The sequence below is a fragment of the Delphinus delphis genome, chromosome 6, assembly GCF_949987515.2.
Source record: "Delphinus delphis chromosome 6, mDelDel1.2, whole genome shotgun sequence".
Classification (NCBI taxonomy): domain Eukaryota; kingdom Metazoa; phylum Chordata; class Mammalia; order Artiodactyla; family Delphinidae; genus Delphinus; species Delphinus delphis.
Genome location: NC_082688.1, coordinates 8,702,277 through 8,722,834, shown reverse-complemented (window position 1 = coordinate 8,722,834; position 20,558 = coordinate 8,702,277). Strand labels below are relative to the sequence as shown.

Genomic DNA, 20,558 nt, shown 5'->3' with positions numbered 1-20,558 from the left:
GTAACGTATTGTTTAGCCTCCATGTGTTTGTGTTTTTTACGTTTTTTCCCCTTGTAATTCATTTCTAATCTCATAGTGTTGTGGTCAGAAAAGATGCTTGATATGATTTCAATTTTCTTAAATTTACTGAGGCTTGATTTGTGACCCAAGATGTGATCTATCCTGGAGAATGTTCTGTGCGCACTTGAGGAGAAAGTGTAATCTGCTGTTTTTGGACGGACTGTCCTATAAATATCAATTAAATCTATCTGGTCTATTGTGTCATTTAAATCTTATGTTTCCTTATGTATTTTCATTTTGGGTGATCTGTCCATTGGTGTAAGTGAGGTGTTAAAGTCCCCCACTATTATTGTGTTACTGTCGATTTCCTCTTTTATAGCTGTTAGCAGTTGCCTTATGTATTGAGGTGCTCCTATGTTGGGTGCATATATATTTATAATTGTTATATCTTCTTCTTGGATTGATCCCTTGATCACTGTGTAGTGTCCTTCCTTGTCTCTTATAACATTCTTTATTTTAAAGTCTATTTTATCTGATACAAGTATTGCTACTCCGGCTTTCTTTTGATTTCCATTTGCATGGAATATCTTTTTCCATCCCCTCACTTTCAGTCTGTATGTGTCCCTAGGTCTGAAGTGGGCCTCTTGTAGACAGCATATATATGGGTCTTGCTTTTGTATCCATTCAGCAAGCCTGTGTCTTTTGGTTGGAGCATTTAATCCATTCACATTTAAGGTAATCATCGATATGTATGTTCCTGTGACCATTTTCTTAATTGTTTTGGGTTTGTTCTTGTAGGTCCTTTTCTTCTCTTGTGTTTCCCACTTCGAGAAGTTTCTTTAGCATTTGTTGTAGAGTTGGTTTGGCGGTGCTGAATTCTCTGAGCTTTTGCTTGTCTGTAAAGCTTTTGATTTCTCCGTCGAATCTGAATGAGATCCTTGTTGGGTAGAGTAATCTTGGTTGTAGGTTCTTCCCTTTCATCACTTTAAGTATATCATGCCACTCCCTTCTGGCTTGTAGAGTTTCTGCTGAGAAATCAGCTGTTAACCTTATGGGAGTTCCCTTTTATTTGTTGTTTTTCCCTTGCTGCTTTCAATAATTTTTCTTTGTCTTTAATTTTTGCCAATTTGATTACTATGTGTCTCGGCGTGTTTCTCCTTGGGTTTATCCTGTATGGGACTTGCTGCGCTTCCTGGACTTGGGTGGCTATTTCCTTTCCCATGTTAGGGAATTTTTCAACTATAATCTCTTCAAATATTTTCTCGGGTCTTTTCTCTCTCTTTTCTCCTTCTGGGACCCCTGTAATGTGAATGCTGTTGTGTTTAATGTTGTCCCAGAGGTCTCTTAGGCTGTCTTCATTTCTTTTCGTTCTTTTTTCTTTATTCTGTTCCGCAGCAGTGAATTCCACCATTCTGTCTTCCAGGTCACTTATCCGTTCTTCTGCCTCCATTCTTCTGCTATTGATTCCTTCTAGTTTAGTTTTCACTTCAGTTATTGTATCGTTCCTCTCTGTTTGTTTGTTCTTTAATTCTTCTACATCTTTGTTAAACATTTCTTGCATCTTCTCGATCTTTGCCTCCATCCTTTTTCCGAGGTTCTGGATCATCTTCACTATCATTGTTCTGAATTCTTTTTCTGGAAGGTTGCCTATCTCCACTTCATTTAGTTGTTTTTCTGGGGTTTTATCTTGTTCCTTCATCTGGTACATAGTCCTCTGCCTTTTCATCTTGTCTATCTTCCTGTGAATGTGGTTTTTGTTGCACAGGCTGCAGGATTGTAGTTCTTCTTGCTTCTGCTGTCTGTCCTCTGGTGGATGAGGCTATCTAAGAGGCTTGTGTAAGTTTCCTGATGGGAAGGACTGGTGAGGCCCATCTCTTCTGCCCCTGGAAATCCTGAAAGTGTTTTTGCTTATTACTAACCATTGTCTGTCATCGTGTGCTAATACAGTTGGTTTTTAGTGTTTTAATATTTCTTTGATTATTTCAAAGGGATGTGGAAGGGGGGAGTTAAATGTGTAAGTTCAGGTCACCATCATGAGACAGCTGGTGGCTGCTGCATTTGCTGCGGTTAATTTACCTACTGTAAAATGCACTCATTCCAAGTGTATGGTCCTATGGCTTTGTGGATTTCTGGGACTGTGTAACCATCACCACATCCAGTTTTAGCACATTTCCATCACCCCAGAAAAATCCTCTGTGCTCATTTGCAGTTAGTCCTGCCTCCACCCCAGCCTCTCATTGATGTGCTCCCCCTCTCTATGAATTTGGCCTTTTGGACATTTCATAAGAATGGCCTCATATTGTACAATCCTTTGTGTGACCTCTTTCACTTAGCATGATGTTTCTGAGGTTTATTCATGTTATACTTGGTATCAGTGTTCCATTTCTTTTTATTGCTGAGTAGTATTCCATTGTATGGGTATATCCCATTGTCTATCCATTCCCCAGTTGGTGGGCACTTAGTTTCCAGCTTTTGGCTAAGATGAATAAATTCATGTGCATGTTTTTGTGTGGACATATGTTTTCATTTATTTTAAAGATAGTTACCTAGGTGTAGAATTGTGGGGTCATTTGGTAAGTTGATGTTTAACTTTTTAAGAAACTGCCAAACTGCTCTCCAGAGTTGCTGTGCCTCTGGCACCTCGAGCCAGAAGCCACGCATCCTCAGCTGCTTCTCCCTCCCCCACATCAGTTTCTGTTGCATTTCTGTCCTTACCGTCTCTCAGTCTGTGTCCTTCTCTTTGGTGTCACTGTTGCCACTCTAGCTCAGAGGACCCTCGTCTCTTTCCTGATAATTGCAGTTGGCTTCCAGCTGGTCCCTTTGCCTTCTCCTTTCCTTCCCCCATTACATCCTGATTGCTTTCCTGGGAAAAAGCTGGTGGTGGCTACAGTGCTCTGATGTTCAGTGATGTGATAAACGCCCTACTAGGGGCATGTACACATTGGTATGAGAGCGCTGGTTCTTGTTTGAGTGGTCCAGGTGCGATAACCAGGGGAGATGACATTTGACATTTGAGCCAGGTCCTGAATAATGATGGTTTGGTGGGACGGCATGAGCAAAGAAACCAAAGCACGAGTTACTTAACCTCTCTGTGCCTCAAATTCCCCACCTGGAATATGGGGGTAATAACAGGACCTACCAAGGACTGTTGTGAGCATTAGAGGAGTTACTGTAAGTAAGGTGCATGGCACGTGGCGAGAACTCTCCGAGTCTTAGCTAGTACCCATATTATTATTATTGATGGAATGGTCTGGTGCACAGGGAAACACGGTAGATTCAGTTTGTCTTCTTCACCTGCCTTCTTTTTAAAACAAAGGTCACAAACTCTAGTGTCTGCAGGAGCCAGGCAGGTCCCCAAGTGGCTGTACAGGCCAGACGGGGTCTGAAAGGCACTTGCTCCAGTAAGTGCACCAGTACAAGGGGCAGCGCTGCCCAGCCCAGCTGACGGCTGTCATGCAGGAATGGGGCCCAGTGCTGCCAGAAAAGTCACAAATCCAGAATTCTGTGTGAAACCTTCCAATTTTTAAATGTTGGTGATTAATTTAAAACATACTAAAACCTGTACAAGCCTAGCTGACTACATCTGTGGGCCATATTTAACCTGAAGGCCACCAGCTTGTGTAACCTTTCTTTGAAGGTCTCCTCTGGGGTCACCAGCTCAAGTCCAGCACAACTCTCTCCCAGGGTGGGATTAGCTTGGGTTTGAAGGCTGGTTTTTATGAGCCCCTTTGCCTTGCAGGACTTCTTCAGACAGGTTATGTCACCGACAGAGGCTGCCCTGAAGCTCCCTGTGGCCTGGAGACTATGTACAAGAGGAATGGTCTGATGGCTAGCGTGCTGGTCACCTCTGCCACTCCACAGGTACTGGGGCTGCAGGACCAGGGCCGGGGCCGTGGGTGGGGTGGGTGGGCCAGGGCTCCTTGCAGCTGACCCAGGCCCCCTGAGTCTTGGCCCGGAGGCTGCAGGCCTCCATGAATGCCACCATTCTTAGCCCTCCCGACCAGCCATGCCAGGCGTGAGATTTGGGAGGCAGTCAGTCCTGAGGATCAGTGTGTTTTCTGAAGTCGTTCTCTTCAAAGAAAAACAAATACCTGCCTAGTCCAGTTGTAGCAAGTGCCACATTCCATTTTGGTGGCAAGAAGGGATCAGACCTTTCCCAAGCAAAGCCGTGGCTGATTATAAATAGGTCACACATTCTGGAATGAAGTCAGACAGAAGTGCTTCCAGCTGGCCCCGTGTTCCTATTTACCTTGCTCAGGAGGAAATGGCTGTAAGGGCTGGTGGTCGAGAGTGGCCTGGGCTTGGGCCCCTGCCCTGGGGGTTTGGGAGTTTGCTTTCCAAGTTCTGTAATAGAACAGAGGCAGGCGGGGGAGGGGGTGTCATCTGAGGCCTGGGGAGACCACCATGTCAGATGCATAACGCTGGGCTCCTGTGATAAACGGACAAGGGGGTGCTCCGTGTTCTGAACTCACAAGGCCCTCATGGTCGAGCTGGGCTTTTGAAATGATCCTGTGCAATCAGCTAGAATTCATAGGAACCAATCCATTTCTTATAACCCTTTAAAAAAATTCCTTAGCTTGATCTCTGGTTCTGAAAGCAGACTTGTGGGTACCCGTTAAAATTCCCAGGTGGCGCCAGTATACATTTAAATAAAGTTACTGTGTCGTCATCACCACCACCACCTCCACCGCTACCACTGAATGTATTTGGGGCAACTTTTGATTAAATAAGGCCGCTTGTATGAGTGTGTATGTTTGGGGCAGGTGCAATGGGGTGTTACAGGAAAGTTATAAAACCTGAAATTCCAGGAATGGACTCTGTCTGGTAACTGGAGGAATCAGACTTCTCTTTCCATTTACAGTTTACACTCCGTCTAGAGTAAAACTTCTTTCTTTTTTAGCCTCCGTCTGTGTATATATGTATACATACACATATGTGTGCAAACACACATATATACTATATGTATCTACATATATGTGTATATATACAAGTATACATGTATATGTGTATCCAGAACGTGGTGGGAGCTCAATAAATATTTGTTGAATGAATGAACAAATGAATGCATGTCTAATTGAAGTGCTCAATACATTTTGGTGACTGAGTGACACGTTTATACAGATAGACACCCATGATTTAGTGCTTAACTATATACCGGGCACTTCTTTTGTACATTCCACAGGCATGATCTCACTTAATCCTCACAATAACCCCATCAGGCATGTGCTGTTGTTTCACCCCCAGTTTATAGGCGAGGAAACTGAGGCAGGGAGCAGTGAATGAACTGGCTTCAAATCACACAGCTGGTCAGCGGTGGGTGGGGATTCACAGCCAGGCCTCTGTGACTCTGGAGCCACTGGTCCTGACCATGATGACATTACACTCCCCGGAAGAAGGTCAGCCCCGTCACCTGCTTCAGGCTGCTCCGTGGAAGGGGAACATGGAAGTGCAGAATGATTTATTGGTAGCCATTGCTCAGGGTCTGTAAGACCGAGGGGTGGAATCGATGGCCAGTTCCAGAAGTATTCAGGATTAATCTTTATTACTTTTCAAAAGTTTAACACAGATTCTCCTCAGAGGAGAATGTCCCATCGCCCGTGGAACTTTCAAAATAGCCATGCCTGAGCCCACCCAGGCCCCTTGAATCAGCATCGCCCAGGGAGGGGATCCTGCCAGTTGCTTTGTAAGCTTCATTTTGTATGACCTGTGCCACAGCCCTGGGGAGCGGGTTCTAATGGTGCCATTTTACAGATGGTAGCTGAGGCTCTGCGAAGTGCAGAGGTCAGACAGCAGCTCGGGTGGAGCTGGCATTCTAAGCAGGCCTGTCTGACTTCAGAGCTCAGAGCTTCTTAAGATCATCTTAGAGTTTTTGGTAGCCTTTAAATGACAGAGGCCTATTGAAATCTACAGGTTTAAGTTTCTGCTCCTCCTTTTAACCTCACGTTTTCAGTTGTTGACTATTGGTTTCCCTCCCTGGCCTAAAAACACTCTAGTTTCCAGTAAGATTGCAAAGTTTTTCCAGATATAGCCATTTTGGAAAGAGTGAAATAAAGGGGAATTAATAAAAGCATATTCTCTAAATCCCGGTCCAAGATGTTGAGGTTAATGGAAACCACAAAATCCCTCTTCACAGGTTGAGACGAATAAAACCGTTTATGAACAGGGCACAGTTTTGGGGTGGTAAGCTCTATTGGTTCCCCAAAGTAGAATTTGATGGAATTAAGTAAAATTGAAGAGAAGGTATGTTCAGCATTCTGGGATGCCTACAGTGTTGGGTTTCATGTAACTGGCCACATCTGGGGAGTTTGACGTGCTCTTTTACGGGAGACCTTTCCTTTACATGCAGGACTCCCGGTGTTCTTCTTAACAAGGGGCTCTACTAAATATAACTTTCACGCTGTCTCCAAAACTGGCCGGTTACCTCTCACCTCATCAGCTAACAGGCTTTGAATTCCAAGTGGCCCCTACATGAAATAAGCCTTGAGAGTCAGTTTAACATTTTGTATAATAATTTCCTGCAATGAATTTAAGTAGAAACAAAAGAAAAAGGTGAAACCAGGTAATGTTTGAAAAACATAACAAAACAGGTGATCTCCTCAGGCCTCCTAAGATGTGAAGAGTGGGCTGTATCTTTTCACCGCCGCCCCCCCCCCCCCCCGCCACAGAGGCAGCTGGAAGCAGTTGGGGTGTAGTGAGCGAGGGCATGTATGATTGAGGGGTAAGAGAGATATACAACTGGGCTCACGTTCTGGCTCTTCAGTTTCCTAGGTGAGATACATTGGGGAAGTAGCACTGCCTCTACTTCCTTATCTGTAGGATGGGAATAATAATAGTGTGTACTCAGAGAGTTGTTATGAGAGTTAAATTAGATTATGCATATGAAGTGCTTAACACAGTGCCTGGAATAGGGTAAAGCACTAAACAACAGAAGCTTTTATCATTGTACGGTTCTGCCCCTCTTGCATCCTCAGTTCTGAGGTTTGGGAGTCAGTGATTGTGGAGTCAGCCAGACTGCTCAGGCGGCCCCATCTCTCCCTGTCCTCTGCAGGGCAGCAGCAGCTCAGACTCTCTGGAGGGCCAGGGCTGCGACTATGCCAGCAAGAGCTACGATGCCGTTGTCTTCGATGTCCTGAAAGTGACTCCCGAGGAGTTTGCTGTAAGTAACAGGACTGATGTGGGTGGCTGGACACCATAACGGGGAGCTCGAGGGGGTCACTGCTCAGGGTTGTTTGCTCAGATTGGAAATAAGCCGTATATCCAACAATAGGGGATTGCCGAATAAAGTATTCTTTAGGAAATACCATGTGGCATTAAAAAAGGGTGATGTCTGCAGGGAGGGGTAAATTAGGAGTTTGGATTAAAATATACACACTACTCTATATAAAACAGACAACAAAGAAGGACCTACTGTGTAGCACAGGGAACTATACTCAATATCTTATGTACCTATACCTATAATGGGAGAGAATGTAAAAAAAAGAATATATACATATATATATATATATATATAGCTGAACCACTTTGCTGTACACCTAAAACTAACACAACATTGTGAATAAACTATATTTCAATAAAAAGTTTTTAAAAATAAAGAAACCCACAAATATTTTCAGTAGGTGTATTGTAGTACCTGGTTTGGAAAAATTGTTGGAGCAGAAAAACCTTTGTACCTATCTGGTTACAGATGCATTACAAAATTAATTTTAGTACTTGTTGCATTGTTATAAAGATCAAAATTAAAAAAAGAATTAAGGAAGGAATGTATAATATAATTATATGAAAGCAAAATAATAAATAACTTGGAAGGATTAAAAAAACAGGAAGCTGTCTATCTAGGAATTTAACTACCTTGGAAGGCGTACCCAATATATATGAATAGTAAGTGAAAGGAACAGGTTACAGCAGGGGTCCCCAACCCCTGGGCTGAGGACCGGTACTGGTCCGCGGCCTGTTAGGAAGCGGGCCGCACAGCAGGAGGTGAGCGGCGGGCGAGCGAGCGAAGCTTCATCTGCCGCTGCCCATCGCTCGCATTGCCGCCTGAACCGTCCGCTCCTCCCCACCTGGTGGAAAAATTGTCTTCCACGAAACCGGTCTCTGGTGCCAAAAAGGTTGGGGACCGCTGGGTTACATCACAACTTACAGAGAATAGTGCCATTTTTAAAAAGCATGCACAACACCTACATATTTATATTTGCATAAGAAGAGGTCTAGATCCGATGTTTACATATTCTTAAATACGTGGATACCTATATAGCCAAACATATTATTTACTGTAGTTTCTGGTTGTAGGATTCTAAATAATTGGAATTTAATTTTTCTTCTTTTTGTTTATTTTTACTCTCTATATTTTTACAATGACTGTTTTCTACAATGATAGACAATATTATTTGAACAAATTCTGTAATTATAAATTAAAAAGAATTGTTTTTCCTTCAGCCAGTGTGTTGCTGCTGGTCGGACCCTGTGCTTCTTTGTTGTGGAGGAGCAGGCTTGGCTCCTCGTTTTGCCATGACCTGGTTTCTTCCTTGTACACTTTGAGGGTGGAGGGAGGACGTCAGCTCTGGGGTGGCCTGATTGCAAGCGCTGCCCAGGGCTGCATTTCTCTGCAGAACCACGGAATTATTTCCGGCCATGCCCACTTTTTCCCAGTCCCCTTGCTGTAACAGGTTTGGTGCCCTCCAGGGGTCTGTGGAGCTAAGTGGGCCCCATCTCTTTGCTCTGCCATCGCTTGCTCCCACGCTTACTTTGTGCCAGGCCATGCTGAGCCTGGCACATATGTCACCTCCCTCAGTGTGTCTGAGGGATCCTTTTAAAACCAGTGTAAGACTCTTTAGGGGCTCCCTTATACTAGAATGAGATCCGGAATTCCTCGTGAGCCTCCAGGGCCCCGTGGTCTGGCCAAGCCTCCTCTCCTGCCCCATCTCCTTGCTCCCCAGCTACACGCCAGCTGCCTCTTTCTTCCCCAGACTCACCTGGCACCCCCCTGCCTCAGGGTCCTGTGCTTCTTCTTCCTTCTGTCCTAATGGCTCTTTCCCACATGTCTCCCAGTCTCTGTTCAGATGTCAGCCCTAGACAGGAATTTCACGGGCTAAAGTAGCATCTGTACATCACACGCTTCCCTGACCCTGCTCTGTTTTCTTCATATCTCTAATGACTGCCCTACATTACATTCTGTAATAGTGTTTTGTATGGTCTGGCTCCTCCACTAGAATGCAAACTCCTGAAGGACAGGAACTTTATCTCTTTCACGGCTCTTTCCCCATTGCCCAGAATAGTGCCTCCCTCATAGTACACGTTGACTAGAAGAATTCAGTCCTCAGAACAACCTGATGAGGCAGATTATTAGCTCCCGATTTTCTAAGAAAGAAACTAAGGATCTAAGAGATTGTTTTTTTTTTAACCTGGATCATATAGCCAGATGTGGGCAGAGCCAGGTCTGAAACCTTCATCTCCTGATTATTCCCCTAATGCTGGATGGTGATAACAAGGGCAGCTCCCACTTTTTTTTTTTTTTTTTTTTTGTGGTACGCGGGCCTCTCACTGCTATGGCCTCTCCCGCTGCGGAGCACAGGCTCCGGACGCGCAGGCCCAGCGGCCATGGCTCACGGGCCTAGCCGCTCCGCGGCACGTGGGATCCTCCCAGATCGGGGCACGAACCCGCGTCCCCTGCATCGGCAGGCAGACTCTCAACCACTGCGCCACCAGGGAAGCCCGGCAGCTCCCACTTTTGAACACCTACTTTGTCTAGGTCTTGTGCTAAATGTTTTACATGCATTAATCTAATGTACTTTTCACCACAGCCTTACAAATTAGGCATATTTATTATTCCCAGTATACTGTCACCAGTATAGAGAGGAAAATCACCTCTTCACACAGATAGTAAGTGGCATTATCTGTCTGGGCTTTAAAACCAGGGCTTCTGACATTCTAGACGAGTAGAAATACAATCTGAGCCACATATGCAATTAAAAATTAAAAATCTTCCAACGAACAAAAGCCCAGGACCAGATGGCTTCACAGGCGAATTCTATCAAACATTTAGAGAAGAGCTATCACCTATCCTTCTCAGACTCTTCCAAAATATAGCAGAGGGAGGAACACTCCCCAACTCATTCTACGAGGCCACCATCACCCTGATACCAAAACCAGACAAGGATGTCACAAAGAAAGAAAACTACAGGCCAATATCACTGATGAACATAGATGCAAAGATTCTCAACAAAATACTAGCAAACAGAATCCAACAGCACATTAAACGGATCATACACCATGATCAAGTGGGGTTTATTCCAGGAATGCAAGGATTCTTCAATATACGCAAATCAATCAACGTGATACACCATATTAACAAATTGAAGGAGAAAAACCATATGATCATCTCAATAGATGCAGAGAAAGCTTTTGACAAAATTCAACACCCATTTATGATAAAAACCCTGCAGAAAGTAGGCATAGAGGGAACTTTCCTCAACATAATAAAGGCCATATATGACAAACCCACAGCCAACATCGTCCTCAATGGTGAGAAACTGAAAGCATTTCCACTAAGATCAGGAACAAGACAAGGTTGCCCACTCTCACCACTCTTATTCAACATAGTTTTGGAAGTTTTAGCCACAGCAATTAGAGAAGAAAAGGAAATAAAAGGAATCCAAATCGGAAAAGAAGAAGTAAAGCTGTCACTGTTTGCAGATGACATGATACTATACATACAGAACCCTAAAGATGCTACCAGAAAACTACTAGAGCTAATCAATGAATTTGGTAAAGTAGCAGGATACAAAATTAATGCACAGGAATCTCTGGCATTCCTATACACTAAGGGTGAAAAATCTGAAAGTGAAATCAAGAAAACACTCCCATTTACCATTGCAACAAAAAGAATAAAATACCTAGGAATAAACCTACCTAAGGAGACAAAAGACCTGTATGCAGAAAATTATAAGACACTGATGAAAGAAATTAAAAATGATACAAATAGATGGAGAGATATACCATGTTCTTGGATTGGAAGAATCAACATTGTGAAAATGACTGTACTACCCAAAGCAATCTACAGATTCAATGCAATCCCTATGAAACTACCACTGGCATTTTTCACAGAACTAGAACAAAAAATCTCACAATTTGTATGGAAACACAAAAGACCCCGAATAGCCAAAGCAATCTTGAGAACGAAAGATGGAGCTGGAGGAATCAGGCTTCCTGACTTCAGACTATACTACAAAGCTACAGTAATCAAGACAGTATGGTACTGGCACAAAAACAGAAATATAGATCAATGGAACAGGATAGAAAGCCCAGAGATAAACCCACGCACATATGGTCACCTTATCTTTGACAAAGGAGGCAGAAATGTACAGTGGAGAAAGGACAGCCTATTCAATAAGTGGTGCTGGGAAAACTGGACAGCTACATGTAAAAGTATGAGATTAGATCACTCCCTAACACCATACACAAAAATAAGCTCAAAATGGATTAAAGATCTAAATGTAAGGCCAGAAACTATCAAACTCTTAGAGGAAAACATAGGCAGAACACTCTATGACATAAATCACAGCAAGATCCTTTTTGACCCACCTCCTAGAGAAATGGAAATAAAAACAAAAGTAAACAAATGGGACCTAATGAAACTTAAAAGCTTTTGCGCAGCAAAGGAAACCATAAAGAAGACCAAAAGACAACCCTCAGAATGGGAGAAAATATTTGCAAATGAAGCAACTGACAAAGGATTAATCTCCAAAATTTATAAGCAGCTCATGCAGCTTAATAACAAAAGAACAAACAACCCAATCCAAAAATGGGCAGAAGACCTAAATAGACATTTCTCCAAAGAGGATATACAGAGTGCCAACAAACACATGAAAGAATGCTCAACATCACTAATCATTAGAGAAATGCAAATCAAAACTACAATGAGATATCATCTCACACCAGTCAGAATGGCCATCATCAAAAAATCTAGAAACAATAAATGCTGGAGAGGGTGTGGAGAAAAGGGAACCCTCTTACACTGTTGGTGGGAATGTAAATTGATACAGCCACTGTGGAGAACAGCATGGAGGTTCCTTAAAAAGCTACAAATAGAACTACCATATGACCCAGCAATCCCACTACTGGGCATATACCCTGAGAAAACCATAATTCAAAAAGAGACATGTACCAAAATGTTCATTGCAGCTCTATTTACAATAGCCCAGAGATGGAAACAACCTAAGTGTCCATCATCGGATGAATGGATAAAGAAGATGTGGCACATATATACAATGGAATATTACTCAGCCATAAAAAGAGACGAAATTGAGCTATTTGTAATGAGGTGGATAGACCTAGAGTCTGTCATACAGAGTGAAGTAAGTCAGAAGGAGAGAGACAAATACCGTATGCTAACACATATATATGGAATTTAAGAAAAAAAAAATGTCATGAAAAACCTAGGGGTGAAACAGGAATAAAGACACAGACTTACTAGAGAATGGACTTGAGGCTATGGGGAGGGGGAAGGGTAAACGGTGACAAAGCAATAAAGAGGCATGGACATGTATACACTACCAAACGTAAGGTAGATAGCTAGTGGGAAGCAGCCGCATAGCACAGGGAGATCAGCTCGGTGCTGTGTGACCGCCTGGAGGGGTGGGATAGGGAGGGTGGGAGGGAGGGTGACGCAAGCGGGAAGAGATATGGGAACATATGTATATATATATAACTGATTCATTTTGTTGTGAAGCTGAAACTAACATACCATTGTAAAGCAATTATGCTCCAATAAAGATGTTTAAAAAAAAAAATTTTAGTAGCCACATTAAAAAAGGTGAAATTACTTTAAAAATATTTTTTATTTAACTTGCTGTATCTAAAATATTATCATTTCAACCTGTAAACAACATGAAATTGTTGAGATACTTTGCATTCTTTTTTCACACTAAATCTTCAAAACTCAATGTAGTCTTCTAAACTTAAGAGCGCTGGCGACATTTCAGATCCTCAGTAGCCGCGTGAGGCTAGTGACCACTGTATTAGACAGCGTAGTGCTAGTCTGTCCTCTCAGGCACAAAACTATAGTGCATCTCTCTCCTGTAGAAGACATCATGGACCTTGCTGGCTTAGCTTCTATATTCTATTTGCTTTGTCTGCTTGTAGTATTTATTTATTTATTTAGGCTGCGTTGGGTCTGCGTTGCTGTGCGCGGGTTTTCTCTAGTTGCAGCGAGCGGGAGCTACTCTTTGTTGCGGTGCGCGGGCTTCTCATTGCAGTAGCTTCTATTTGTTGTGGAGCATGGGCTCTAGGCGTGCAGGCTTCAGTAGTTGCAGCACGCAGGCTCAGTAGTTGTGGTGCACGGGCTTCGTTGCTCTGTGGCATGTAGGATCTTCCCGGACCAGGGCTCGAACCAGTGTCCACTGCGTTGGCAGGCAGGTTCTTAACCACTGAGCCACCAGGGAAGCCCTGCTTGTTGTATTTTTGAGCTGTGTTTTTTAGCTTTGTGAAAGGAATGAAGCAATAATGAGGTTTAAAAATCCCTTTATAGTTGTTCCCCACGTGGAAAGGCAGAGAGTTAGGCTGCGCCTAGAACATCATTGTCCAGCCAGACCCCTTGGTGAGATTTTGGGCCTGGTTTTCTAGTCTCAGCCCTAGAGTGTTGCTCAGCCCAGCCCAGTCTGGGAAGACTCTAGGGAAGGGCAGTGAAGGCTCTGAGGGTGCAGCACTAACACTTGGCTGCTCCTGCCAGAGCCAGCGTGTCTTCAGCTTAGATGTGAAGCCAGGTCCCCTGGGGTCTTTGGTCTTTGGGGAAGTATTGGAGCTGCCAGGTGTTGGAACTGAACCAGACCACCTGGTATTTTAGTTTCCTGTCTAATAATATGAAAGAAAGGAAAAAGCCAGACACAAGAGTCCAATAAAAAAATCATTTGAGTGATTCTGGGAAGATGGCGGTGGCGGCAGCATAGTTCTTTATTCTCCCTGAATCCCCATGTAAAAACATCCAGAACAACTAGATAGCAAACCCTGAAACCCATGAGAAATATTTACAATAAAATTAGGTGTCAAGTTATCCCTATCAAACCCAAAATACAAATGGCTGTGGATACTCCACCAGTATCAAAAAGACCTGCAGAGTATCAGCTTCAGTATAAGAGAAAGCAGAAGTAAGTATTGGGGCATTTGACAGACCAGAGAAGAGGAGAACCGCAGAATTTCCATCAGGAATTCACTGGAAAGTTCGGCAGATTAATGTGAGAATAGCAACTGAAATTGACAGGAATTTTGACCACTCAGATAATGGATGGGTGGAAGAGATCTGTGGACTAGCCCTATGAGCTCTTGAGACCAACCAACCAGGGCTCACTTCCAGAAGAAGGCTCCATATCAGAGAGAAATTCAGTATGGGAGTGGACTGAAAATGATCAGGATAGGGAAAGTTAAGGAAAAAGGAGGTCTAAGTAAATGTGTGTGTGTGTGTGTGTGCGTGTGTGTGTGTGTGTGTGTGTGGAATCTCAAAAAGCAACTGCATGGTGTTGCACACTACATGAAAGTAACCAAAAGAAGAGCTGTGTGAAGTTAGAAAGCTACCCTGAGCCATGTTCCCCTCTAGAAAATTAGGAAAGCTAATTTTACATAAAAATAAGCAACAGAAAATTATTGATATCAAGTCTTTCAAAGTTATTATAAGAAAAAAAGAGTAAGGACAGAATGCTGTAGATAACGAAAGCATGCCAGAAAGACATGCCTTAAAACAGATAAAAAAAAAAAAAAAACAGATAAAAACTATAACCTTTCTATTTCAAAATAAGCTAAGAGAAAATATTAAGATCACACTGTAAGACATGAACAACATAAGTCTGAAATAGAAAGATCTCAGAAATGAGGTGGCAGAGTTAGGAAAGCATTGAAAATAAAAGTTATTTTGGAAATGAATGTTGAAGTAGAAGGAACACAAGAATAGATAAACATAACAGAAAATGCCTTAAGGGAGGAAAAATTTTAAGATCAAAATAAATGAAGAAAGAGATAATAAGACTTTGAAAAAAGTGCTAGGACTTCCCTGGTGGTGCAGTGGTTAAGAATCCACCTGTCAATGAAGGGGACACGGGTTCGAGCCCTGATCCGGAAAGATTCCCACATGCCGTGGAGCAGCTAACCCCGTGCGCCACAACTACTGAGCCTGCAATCTAGAGCCCGGCTCTAGAGCCCACGAGCCACAACAACTGAGCCCACATGCCACAACTACTGAAGCCTGTGCGCCTAGAGCCTGTGCCTTGCAACAAAGAGAAGACGCTGCAGTGAGAAGCCCATGCACCACAACGAAGAGTAACCCCCGCTTGCTACAACTAGAGAAAGCCTGCATGCAACAACGAAGACCCAATGCAGCCATAAAAAAAGAAATAAATTGGGGGCTTCTCTGGTGGCACAGTGGTTGAGAGACCGCCTGCCGATGCAGGGGACACAGGTTCGTGCCCCGGTCTGGGAAGATCCCACATGCCGCGGAGCGGCTAGGCCCGTGAGCCATGGCTGCTGAGCCTGCGCGTCCGGAGCCTGTGCTTTGCAACGGGAGGGGCCACAACAGTGAGAGGCCCATGTACCGCAGAAAAAAAAAAAAAAAAAAGAAAGAAAGAAATTCATTAAAAAAAGTGACAAATATTAATGATAAGCAAAGACGATCCAACATACAAATAATGTAAATCCCTGAAAGAGGAGAATAAAAGGCAAGGAAACTGAACAAATACTTAAACTATAATTTAAGAAGATGTTCACAAAATAAAAAAAGATTCAAACCTACATATTGAAAGAATATACTGTTACTCCATCTTGGCTGGAACCCCCCCCACCAAGTTCATAACTCAGTTGAGGAATTCTAGCATTCCAATGACAAGGAGGATGACCGAACTCTGAACTAGATTTCCCCCTTGTATGTGACATTCCATTGATCCAATAAATAAATCTTGGCACTCAATGCAAGTTCTTGGTCATGCCAGGGCAACCCAGAATGGTCAATACCAAGATATAGTCTTGGTAAACTACTTGGGTGATAAAATTATAGAGAAACTTGACGAAAGTCAAGATAGTGGTTACTTTTGACAGGAGGGAGGGACTTGTGATTGGGACAAGGCACATGGAGGAACTCTTTTTTTTTTCTTAATTGTGGTGAACTATATGTAACACAAAAATTACCATCTTAACCATTTAAAATGTACAGTTCAGTTGTGTTAAGTACACTCACACTACTGTGCAACCAGTCTTCAGAGCTGTTTTCATCTTGCAGACCCGAAACTCTGTGCCCATTAAACAACTCTCCATTCCCCCCAGCCCACACCATTTACTTTCTGTCTCTATGAATCTGACTACTCCAGGTATCTCATATAAGTGGAACCATACAGTGTTTGTTTGTCTTTTTGTAACTGGCTTATTTCACTTGGCATAATGTCCTTGAGGTTCATCTATGTTGTTGCATGTGTCAGAATTTCCTTTCTTTTTAAGGTCAAATAATACTCCATTGTGTGTATATACCACATTTCTGGGGTCCATTCTGCCATCGATTGGGGTGGCTGTTTCTTGACCTGGATGACGGTTATAAGGTGTTCGTCTTATAATTAAGTCATCAAACCATGCATTTGTTTAATGTGGTTTCCTGTTAATGTGTGTCATTTTATGGTCAAAAGGGTTAAGATAATTTCAAAGGTCCTTATAGTTTTAGTGGGGTGCTCTGCAGCTAGACCTCAGTCCTTCTCCCCAGTGGCTGGAAGCAGAGCACAAAGCAAAGCAGGAACTTGTCTTTGTCATCAGCAGATCATGGACATTCTTCTAGATCAATATGTATAGATTTAATTCTCTATTTTTAATAGCTGCATAATATTCCAGAGTCTGCATGTACCATACTTTTTTTCAACAAGTTCCTTTTTTGATGGCCTTCTAGATTACTTCCAGATTTTTTCTACTACAAATAATTGTTCAGTAAACATCTATATGCATCTCTGTATCTAAATGTAGATCTCTCTCTCTCTAATCTTCTTATATACCTGTGCTTTTCTTTCTGTACGAATTGGTATTGCTGTGTCAATAGTATGCTCATTTCAATTTTTAGGAGATAATATCTAAACATAGTGCCTGATCCTGGATGAAGAAAAACTCGCTGTAAAAGACAGTATTGGGATAATTAGCAAATTTTGAATGTGGACTGTATATTAGATAATACGGTTGTACCAATGATAAATTTCCTAAGTATAATAATTTTATCGTTATGTAAGAGGATCATCTTGTTCTTGGGAAATAAAATGCTGAAGGATTAAGAGGTGAAGAGTCATAATATCTCTATTTTACTCTCAAATGGTTCAGAAAAAATGTGTGTGTGTGTGTGTGTGTATAATTTTATAGATATATATGTATATAATTATATACATAAAAATAAAGGAAATGAGGCCAAATGTTAATAATGAAGCTAGGTGAAAGGTTATAGAGTTTATCATATTATTCTCGCAAATTTTTTATAAGTTTGACATTAAAAAATAAAATGTTAAGAACTTTTTTTTTATGGGTTACTGCCAGATTACTTTCCAAAAAGAACTGAGCAACTCATAGTCCCATTAGTTGTGATGGCACTGATGGACCACAAATGGTGTCTTCCTCTTTAATTTGTTTTCCTTGACTATGATTCTAAAACTGTCAGACACAGCAGCTCTGGGAGTAGAAGCAGGAATGTATCTTTGGAGCTGATTACTTTTTGTTCCGTGAGCCCTCCTGGGGCTCATTTGGATTGATCTAAATGCAAATTGAAAGATATCTTCTATTATAAGACATACCACTGATTTGCCAACAGCTTTCTTTGTATATTTGGACTCGGGGAGAGCCTTATACTATAAGGTTGTGGCTGGGAAGAGGGGATTTAGTCAGCCACTGTTAGGGGGAAAAACACTACATTCAACATATGCAAAAACCAGTTTGTTTTCTTTTTGGCTAATTTGCTGTCATTTATCGACATAAAGCCACCTCCTCTTTTTCTGTAGGGCTGTATTGTGACGTGATCCACTAGGTCCCTCCATTCTGAAAGCTTCATCTCTACAGAAATGTTCTGTAATATGTGGAGATTGGCCATTTCCTTAAAAATCATGGATTTGTAGGGGGCCCTGGGCTAGGAGGGAGGAGGTGGGAGAAGGGGTTAAGGTGAAGGAAGGCATTGCCAGGTGACTAGCTTAATTGGATAGCCCGTATTAAGGCTTTATTTTCGAAAATAAGGAGAAGCCATAAGAGACTTGTTCCTGAGTGTCCTCATCACAGGCACGTGCCCTCACCACGGCAGGAACCACGAGGGCCTCATTGTCTTGTGTTTCTGTTGAGGCTGTGCCACACCCCTAGGAGCCTGGGAGCCAGCTGTGAAAGGGGCAGGACCTGACCTCGCCCTTCGGTTCCCACTCCTACCCACATCCTCCTTTTTGGTAAAACTGCCTGCCTCCAACTTCTGGAGAAGGATTGCTCATCAGCAACCTTTTCTACGTGTGTTTGGCTTTGTAGTAAAATGACATGAAATTTATAATCTGATGATTATCTATCTATGTATTCTTACTCTGGACACTGCATCTTTTTTGGCCAGAATCGAGAAGATAGAAATAGGAGAGATTCTTCTGAAAACCCTCTGATTGTGTGTTTGGGACCAACCATTCTATTTTCAGTCTCGTGTCCTCTGTTGTGGTTTGTCTTGAATAAAATACCTGAACACATTTTCTGATTTATGGTCTGAGTGGGAATCAGAATATTTGAAACTCGGACCATCCAAAAAACTATGAAGTGTAAAGTCACTATTTTAGGGCTTCCCTGGTGGCACAGTGGTTGAGAGTCCGCCTGCCAATGCAGGGGACACGTGTTTGTGCCCCGGTCCGGGAGGATCCTACATGCCGCGGAGCGGCTGGGCCCGTGAGCCATGGCTTCTGAGCCTGTGCTCCGCAACGGGAGAGGCCACAACAGTAAGAAGCCCGTGTACCGCAAAAATAAATAAATAAATAAATAAAGTCACTATTTTAATACATCATTTGGAAATTCAGTAGCAAACCCTAGAACTGATGGCAGGATGGAAAGGAAGTTTTCTCATTTTCATATTAGCAGACTTTTGGTTCTTTTCCTAAGGGACATTACAAGCATCCTGCCGGTTCTTCTGGATTGGGAGTTAACTTGAACTGCGGGAGAGATTTCCAAGGCCCTGTGAGCTCTCAGCTGAAATCTCCTGTTTTCACAAGGCCTTTCTGTTCCCCAGGATGGCAGAATTAATCCACGTGTGAGGAGCACTTCGCTAACAATCTCCATGGGTCTGGCAGGAGAAATGCCAGTCTATTTGCACTGCCTGGGACGGAGCTTAGGGCCCTGTAGCTCTGGGCCAGACACACAAGCCCGCGGGCTTCAGTACATAGTAACCACTCATGTTGTGCTGACGTCCAGGGCCTGCTTGCCACAGGTGGGTGGACCCAGAGGTGGAAGAGCTCAGACTCCCTGGTGCCATCCACGTCTCTGCTGAGCTTCCGTTAGTGGAGGCATTTCACCTCAGTGCCCATGATGAGCACCAGCCCCTTGGAGGGGTGAAGCCGCCTCCTTATTTCCGTCTCCTCCTCAGCCCTGGAGATGGTATGCTTTGGCCTGCATCCTGTGTTTCCCAGAAATCCAGTGATCTTGGACCACCTTTAAATTGTGCCAAGAGGTGACCACAATTCTGCACCTAAGCCCTGGATTGTGGTTACAGCTGACATGCCATGTGTGTTGCCATTTTTCTCCAATGTATTCTTGACACGAGATTTTTTCTCATGACAGTATTTGCTGACTTGATGTAACAGCCTCCTTTAAGTGGTTTTTTTTTTTTTTTTTTTTGTGGTACGTGGGCCTCTCGCTGTTGTGGCCTCTCCCATTGCGGAGCACAGGCTCCAGACGCGCAGGCTTAGTGGGCCCAGCCGCTCCGTGGCATGTGGGATCTTCCCGGACCAGGGCATGAACCCGTGTCCCCTGCATCGGCAGGCGGACTCCCAACCACTGCACCACCAGGGAAGCCCTCCTTTAAGTATTTTTTAGAGCAACTTTGAAGCACGGATGTTCAAACAAATTAATGGGCCCTTATTTCCTAGCTCATGTATTGGGCAGGAACCATAAGTTCATATGCCAATACACAAGCCCATCTATGTGACTCCTCTTTTGCCAAAAAAATTATGTAAACATGTATATGATCTTTGTGAAAATGCAAGACAAGAGGTACAGAATGCCTGGCACCTGTATGTGTACACACACATATATGTACACATATACATATACAGAGAGGGCATCTATTAGGTGCCAGACATTCTGTACCTCTTGCCTTGAATTCTCACAACGATCCTATTAGATAGGGATTATTGTCACCATATTCTACATGTGGCAGCTGAAACTGGGAGAGGTTAAAGTCATGTGTCAAAGAGAATATTGCTATTAAGTTATGCCCAAGCCCTGTGGATTCCAGAGCCCATGTCTGTTCAGTGCATCATGTCCTCCCAGATGCCCTGTATACAATGGACAGGTGTCTTCTCTCATTAGTGGGCATCCAGAAGCTCTCATCTCTC

General features: G+C 43.1%; 1 protein-coding gene across 2 annotated transcripts in view; it reads left to right on the top strand.

The window, feature by feature from the left end:
- RALGPS1 (Ral GEF with PH domain and SH3 binding motif 1) overlaps positions 1–20,558 on the top strand; it is a 329,731-nt gene that overhangs the window by 78,453 nt on the left and 230,720 nt on the right. For both annotated transcript variants that reach the window (XM_060014138.1, XM_060014137.1), the window contains exons 2-3: positions 3,740–3,861; positions 7,049–7,156. In XM_060014138.1, the coding sequence (XP_059870121.1) occupies positions 3,805–3,861; positions 7,049–7,156 (165 nt within the window). In that variant the 5' untranslated portion in view covers positions 3,740–3,804. The remainder of the gene's footprint in view (positions 1–3,739; positions 3,862–7,048; positions 7,157–20,558) is intronic.